This window comes from Vicia villosa, linkage group LG1 (assembly GCF_029867415.1).
Source record: "Vicia villosa cultivar HV-30 ecotype Madison, WI linkage group LG1, Vvil1.0, whole genome shotgun sequence".
Lineage (NCBI taxonomy): Eukaryota > Viridiplantae > Streptophyta > Magnoliopsida > Fabales > Fabaceae > Vicia > Vicia villosa.
The window spans coordinates 96,722,483-96,730,549 of record NC_081180.1 but is presented as its reverse complement, the minus strand read 5'-3'; the positions used below and the strand labels follow the sequence as shown (position 1 = coordinate 96,730,549).

Below are 8,067 nucleotides of genomic sequence, written 5' to 3'. Positions count from 1 at the left end.
GAGACTCTTACAAGAAGTTGAAGCTGAAAAAGAAATGTTGGTAGCAAATGCTAAAGAGCGAGAGGTTTTGCCTAAATACTTTTCCCGCAAATGGAAGATTGAAGATTTCGTTTCTCCGGATCAGATTAACTCATGGGAGCAAGATATTTCCAGAATTGTGCAACAACGGGAAGAAATGATCAATATTCACAAGGAAGAAGTCAGAGTTCTGAAGAGGAAGCGCTGTCAAGAAGACAAAGGCCCCAAAATTTAGTTTTCTATTTACTTTTCCATATTTGTTTACTTATGATGTAACTAATGAATTATGACCTTATGGTCCTGCAAGTCGATTATATATGCTATTTAACTTGTTTTAATATGTGTTAAAATCCCTTTAGTTCTTTGAAAACATTGCACAAGCATATCATATCATAACATCGCATAACAGATTCCCACAAACAGGTTTCTTACTTTCTCGCTGTTTATTTCAGCAGAAATGGCTTTCGAACAGATTGTGAAGGATCTCCAAGCTCAAAATGCTCAATTCCAACAAATGTTCATCTCTTTAGCCAAAGGGCAAGAAGATCTCAAAAATTTGATCACCAAGAAAGAAAAGAAGAAGTCCAAAGTACGAATTGGTGTCCTTAATATGGGAAGAAGGTTTAGAGGTCCGATCAAGGTTTCCAAAGAGATTGAAATCCCAAAAGGTAGTGTAAAAAATGATGACGAGGAAGAAGTGGTTCTAGAATCTGACGAGGAAGAGGAATATCTAGAGGAGCAGTATCCACCTGCTGAGGAAAAATATAAGTTGCTGGAAGATCGCCTGAATGCGATGGAAAACCAAAGAGTCCCTGGGTTAGACTTCGAGGACACGGGTTTGATTCTTGGGGTTTTCATTCCCCCTAAGTTCAAGATCCATGTATTTGTGATATATGATGGTGCCTCTTATCCCAAATTGCATCTGAGGTCCTATGTCCGAAAAATTCAACCCCATACTGATGATAAAAAGTTATGGGTACAGTTCTTTCAAGAGAGTTTAGCTGGAACACAACTTGAATGGTTCTATCTACTAGAGGGAGCCAACATTCGCAGGTGGGAAGACTTGGCTGTTGCTTTTTATAAGAAATACCAATATAACGCTGATCTTGCTCCTACCCGTACACAATTACAAAGCATGTCTATGGGTCCTAAAGGTAACTTCAAGGAATATGCTCAGAGGTGGAAGGACATTGCAGGCAGAGTCCAACCTCCCTTACCTGACAAGGAATTGGTTGATATGTTTATGGGTACGCTGTTTGGCCCCTTTTATTGTCATTTGCTCAGAAGTTCCTCATCTAGTTTCACTGACCTGATTTTTACTAGAGAACGTGTTGAGAGTGGTATTCGGAATGGAAAGATTCAAATGGCTACATCTTCTGGCGCTATGAAGAAATCATATAGTGGGAAGAATGAAGCAAACGCTATGCACAAGGGTCGCGTCAAGAGTGATCACAACCAATCTGTTGGGGAAGTCTTAATCTCTAAACCAACACCTCAACCGAGTCAACAACAAAATAATCTACGTAGGCAAGATGCGCCTAGGAGGCAATTTACTAGAATCAATATGTCTCTGACTCAAGCATTACAACACTTATTAAAGGCAGAGTTACTTGCACCGATAACGCCCCATCCAAACCCTAACACTTCATTACCTCGCTATAATCCCAATGCAAGGTGTATGTACCATTCTAATAGCCCAGGGCATGATACAAACAATTTCTGGACGTTGAAAAACGAAATTCAAGACATGATATATGCTGGTGAAATTGAGTTTGACCCACCTGAAACTCCCCATGTTATTACTGCTCCTATGCCCAATCATGGAAAGGCTGTTAATGATGTTGGGGATGGTCCTTATGTTTTCTCTGTGGCTGACTTGACTACTTCTCTCCTGATCGTCAAGAAGATGTTGTTGCAAGCAGGTTTATTTCCGCGCTGCGAGGAAAGGTGTCATTTCTGTAAAGTTTAATCTGATGGTTGCTGGAGGTTGAAGGAGGGCATTTAACGTTTAATGGACGACCGCACTATACTGTTCGAGAAAGAATCCTCCGTAAAGACTTCGTGTGAGGATATATCATTAATTACTGGTTCAAAAAATCCTGTGAGAATCCCTTCCAAGGGCCCTATAAAGATTACTACTGAGCCTAAGGTGGCTCCCTTAGTCATCACTAGGCCGGGTCCAATTCCTTATTCATCTGACAAGGCTATTCCTTGGACGGAGCTGACGTGTACATTCATGGTGTGAAACAAGAATTTGTGACTGGTGAGGCTGTTGAAGTTACTAATCCCAATGTCGACAATATAGTTAGGACTAGTAGAGTTACACGAAGTGGAAGGATTTTCTCTTCGAAAATTTCCCCAGATATCACTACTACCCCAATTCAAGTCCCTGTTTCTGATCCGATTAATGATATTCGAGGTAAGGGACCAATGGTTGAGCCCGTTCAGATATCAATCGAAGCTACCATTGAAGACCCTTCCTAGAAGGAAATGGATGAGATATTGAAGATAATTCGTAAAAGTGATTATGATGTTATTGAACAGTTGGGGCACACTTCTTCAAAGATCTTCATGCTATCTCTGTTAGCGCGTTCTGAGGCTCATGCAAAAGCCTTAATGAAATTTATAAAAGCTGCACACGTGCCACATGTGATTTCTGTTAATCAATTTGAGAATTGTGTTGCAAACTTGACAACCGACAATAATCTTGGTTTTTTCGATGCTGATCTGACTTCCGTCGGAAAAAATCACAACAAGGCCCTGCACATTTCCATTGAGTATAGGGGCACTACTCTGTCTCATGTATTAGTGGATAATGGTTCCTCGCTGAATGTGTTACCTAAAGTGGTACTAGATAGACTTGACTCAAAAGGATTGGTACTAAAACCTAGTGATGTTGTGGTAAGGGCTTTCGATGGGTCGAAGAGTACGGTGTGTAGAGAGGTTGAACTCCCGATCAGAGTGGGTCCTCAAGTTTTCAACTCCATTTTTTATGTGATGGATATTCACCCTACATATTCTTGTATACTTAGACGTCCCTGGATACATGGGGCATGCGCTGTAACCTCCACCTTACATCAGAAACTGAAATACCCAGTGAAAGGCAAAGTCATCATCATACACCAAGAAGAAGAATATGTGGTTGGCCATTTGAATGAATACAAGTATGTTGAAGTGGATGGCGAGTTTCTCGAAACTCCATGCCAGACATTCGAATTGGTCCCTCAGACCACCCCCGTTGCTAAACATGTCTATACTATTCCTAAGGTTACTAGGATACCTCCGACAATGGCTTCCCTGAAGGATGCCAAGGCTGTGGTTGAGGAAGGTGGGTGTACCATTTGGGGAAAACTCCCTGATGTTCCTTACAAATTTGACAAGCTTGGTTTGAGCTGTACTACCAAAACTCAAAAGAATGGTCATCACACTCGTCCTGGGGGATTAATGTCTCACTTCATTAGAAAAGGAGTCAACGCTTTGGAAGATGATAGGAGCAACTACAATTTGGATGAATGGATCTTTCCCATTACTAACAACGCGCTCAACAACTGGAAGACATGAGACATTGTTACAATCTCTTTTAGTAAGGAGTAATTACTTTATTTTGTTTTTTTTACAATTCCTTTGGCTATGTAATTTTGAATAATTAAAACTTTAAAACCTTGTGTTTTGCCCGGAACACAATGGTTCGTTTGTTAGGGTAATCATTTTATAAATTCATGATGAAGAGTTAATTTGGATGTACTAGTGTAACATGATGAACATGATACTTCAACATGTGTGCAGTGCCACATGTAACCTTGATAGCAGGCCATATGGATGTTGTTTCGTGTATAATTTCTGATTGAGATTTAATCAGATTTTTTGTAGTTATTTTAGTAATGTTTGTTTGATTTGTTTGATAATTGGAGATGTGTAAATTAGATTTAAATGAAGCTTTTAATTGGAATCTGTAATATAAGAAAATTAATGGTTGTGGAAAAGTCTAAAATACCCTTATTTAATTTTTTGCTCCCACATTAAAATTGCCTTTATTTAGTCTTTGCACAATAAAGTTCTTAATTTTATTATTAAAATAATATAACCCTCATATTTTATCAAATTTACCAAATCTCTCTTCATTCTCTATTTTTTTCTCTTTCATCACTTTCTCACTTCTTTCTTCCACAAAAAAAAATTATTATTGATCTATATATTTTTATATACGAAAAATGGAAATATGATTCAAATATTTTTTATTAAAAAATAGTATACGGGATCTAAATATTTTTATATACGAAAGTTTAATATTGATCTAAATATTTTTGTAAATATACCTAAGCAAAAATAATATTTGAGTACGGAAAAAATATATTATTTATGAAAAATGGTATTTATGATCCAAATATTTTTTTATTCAAAAATGATATACAGGAAAAAATCTACTATTGATCGAAATATTTTTATATACAAAATTTACTATTGATTCAAATATTTTTGTAAATGACACCTAAACAAAAATGAAGTCTGTATACGGGAAAAAATCTATTATTGATCTAAATATTTGTATATACGAGAAATGGTATTTAGGATCAAATACTTTTGATCCAAAAATGGTATACAGGAAAAAATCTATTATTGATCTAAATATTTTTATATACGAAAATTTAATATTGATCCAAATATTTTTGTAAATGATACCTAAGCAAAAATAATATTTGTATACGGAAAAAAATCTATTATTTACGAAAATGGTATTTATGATCCAAATATTTTTTATTCAAAAATGGTATACGAGAAAAAATCTACTATTGATCTAAATATTTTTATATACGAAATTTACTATTGATTCAAATATTTTTGTAAATTATACCTAAACAAAAATGAAGTCAGTATACGGGTAAAAAATCTATTATTGATATAAATATTTTTATATATGAGAAATGGTATTTATGGTCAAATATTTTTGATCCAAAAATGGTATACAAGAAAAAATATATTATTGATCTAAATATTTTTATATACGAAAATTTAATATTGATCCAAATATTTTTGTAAATGATACCTAAACAAAAAATAATATTTCTATACGTATATAAAATCTATTATTTACGAAAAATGGTAGTTATGATCCAAATATTTTTTGTTCAAAAATGGTATACGAGAAAAAATATATTATTGATCTAAATATTTTTATGTACGAAATTTATTATTGATCCAAATATTTTTGTAAATGATACCTAAACAAAAATGAAGTCTGCATACGGCAAAAAAAATCTATTTTTTTTAATAAGCAATTGAATATAAGATATCGCACTAGGGGTGCAACCCTTACGTCGAGAACACACTAGGTAGATTTGTTACAAAGTAATGGTAATTTATACCAATCATAAAAATTGATCCTACACGGAGATTCCCTATTACTAACCCATCTCCATGAAAAATACAAAATGTTTGATATCACCTCATCATGAGTAATCTATTATTGATCTAAATATTTTTATATACGAGAAATGGTATTTATGACCAAATATTTTTGATCCAAAAATGGTATACGGAAAAAAATCGATTATTGATCTAATTTTTTTTATATACAAAATAATCAGTTTTTAATCTAAATATTTTTTTCTTTTTTAACATTTTATTTAAAATAAACGATGTATCCAAATGCGTGTAACAAAATAGAACTCGTGCGTATGCACGGGTTTGTTACTAGTTTGAAATATAACAAATCACATTTTATTGTTGGAGACAATTATGAAGAAGATCATATCCAACATAATCAACTATTTTTTGGACTAAATCAATTCAAGCATCTAAAGGAGAAAAGCCCAGAAGAGATTGTTATATAAGGAGGCTCAAGTCTCATGCTTGAGACATGAATTTTGCGCGCAAAGACTATGTTCTTTGTGTTAGGGTTACAAGTCTTTGTAACTTGTATTACACACTAATGACATCATAAATGTTAGGGTAGAATATTGGTAACTTTGTATTACACACTATATGTTTCAGTAACTTGACATTTGTTAGTTTATCTTAGTTGAGTTATAAATTCAACATTCAATAGGGTAGTTTTTTTCTAGGGCAATGCCATGGGAGCAAGTTCAAAGGAAGCACTTCAAGAGTATTCAACCTAAATGGGATACCTTCCCTTTCAACTGGAGGTCGAGGAAGGAGGAAGCTAGCAGTGTGGTGTCGGTGTTTTGTTCCAATTTTTCAGAGAGAGTGAAAGCGGAAGATTTGTTTCGTCTGTTTGGGTGTGTAGGCAAGTGTGTGGAGGTTGCTATCTCTCCTAGGAGGAACAAGTGGGGGAAACGTTTTGGTTTTGGGAGGTTTCGTGAAGATGGCGATGTGAGGTTGCTTGCGTTGAGATTGGACGCGATTCAGATTGATGGCGTGAAGATTCATGCAAATATTCCCAGGTTTGAGAGAAAGCCTTATGGAAGATTTGAGGGGGACAGTGCTGTGGCAGGTTCATTTTCTCCTTTGGTCAAGGAGGGTGATAAGTCTTAGCAGAGGAAGGTAGGAGGCAGCGGGAGCAGAGGTTCGGTGGGATTATCCTTTGCGGAGGTGGTAGTGAGGCCTAGTGCGATGGACGATCAGATCAATCGTGTGATTGAGTATCAGTCAGATGCCGCTTTGAAGGAGTCATTGAAAAGAGCTTATGTCGGATTCGTTGCGAATCCAGGAACCACTTACAATATTCAAGATCAAAGTCACTCCGATGGGGGCAAACATGTGCCTATTAGAAGAAGCGGAGGAAGGGGAGATTGAGGCGTTGATTAATGAGGCTGAATCATGGTGGAGACAGTGGTTTGTTGTGCTTAGACCATGGAACGAGATATACGTGGATAAAGATAGGACGACGTGGATTCGTTTCTTTGGCGTTCCCTGTCACGCTTGGAGTGTTGATTTCTTTGAGAATCTTGCGAATTCTTTCGGGTCGTATATATGCTCTGATGAATCCATTCAAAATAGAACCGGTTTGGACGTAGCTAGAGTGTTGATCAGGATTCCGGTGGATTACGTGGTGCCAGTTTTCATAAAAGTCAAGGTGGATGGAGTGTTATATAGATTGAGACTAAGAGAAGAGTTCACTTCTTTATGTAAGGTGAGCAGCAAGGTGGTAATGGCGGATGAATCTGAATCAGAGGATTCGGTATCCATGGGGGGTGTTTCCTGTAGTTTGGAGGAAGGTGGGGAGGAAGACGGTGACGGAGGTGAGGTCAGGGTTGGCGAAACTCTGAGGGAGGAGTCAGGAGAGGGAGGTTCTGGAAACGTAAGAGCAAACGTTGACGGTAAGGAGGTTTGTTCAGCGAACAAAGGAGAGGAGGGAGTTTCGAGGCTGTGTAAGGTCACTTCAGGGAATGATGAAAAGGGGAAGGTGCCTTTATCGTTTGACCAGGCGGTGATTGCAGCAAAAGGGAAGTTTTGTTCATCTGTTGAGTGCATGGGGAGTAAGAATCAGACGGATTATGCGGCTGCTTTGGAAAAAGGTGGTTTTGGTTTTAATGAGTCTGTCATTGGTCCAGTCTTGGGGGATAACTTTAATGAGGGGCCCACTTGTGAGCTGGCTAATAGAAGGAGAAAGAAAATAAAATATAAAATGATTGGGGGCAAAAGAGGCTTTTTGCATAAGACAAAAGGAAAACCAAAATGAGGGGTAAAATCTATTTTGCAGCGGAAGGGAGAAGTGGCTGAGGGTCCCTCAATTTCGGACCCTATCTCCAATTTCTCTGTAGAAAACTCGAGAGGTGAGAATAAAGAAGATCAACAAAGTTCCGGCGCGGCCTACGGGATGCAATCGGAAGATTCTTTTATCGGCAGAAACAACATCAGATTGAAGGAGAATTTTGGTTCCTCGGTGGGTAAGAAGATTTGGAAGCTTCTTTCAGAATTGGGGGTGGAGAGACCTGCGGATCCAGAAGACTGTTGCATGGAGTTAGAAGATCTGGAAAGGAATGATAGTGTCAATAAGGAAGGTAGGAAGGAGCATTTCAATCAGTGTCCATGATTATAGGAACTCTAAACATAAGAGGGGGTGGTAGCAGTGCTAAAAGAAGAAGAATC

At 37.1% G+C, this 8,067-nt stretch overlaps 1 protein-coding gene across 1 annotated transcript; it reads left to right on the top strand.

Annotated features, from left to right (window-relative positions):
• Positions 1 to 475: 475 nt before the first annotated feature.
• On the top strand, positions 476 to 1,987 carry LOC131649781 (uncharacterized). Its single transcript, XM_058919541.1, has one exon. The coding sequence runs from the start codon at positions 476 to 478 to the stop codon at positions 1,985 to 1,987; it is 1,512 nt and encodes a 503-aa protein (XP_058775524.1).
• The last annotated feature ends 6,080 nt before the right edge of the window (positions 1,988 to 8,067 follow it).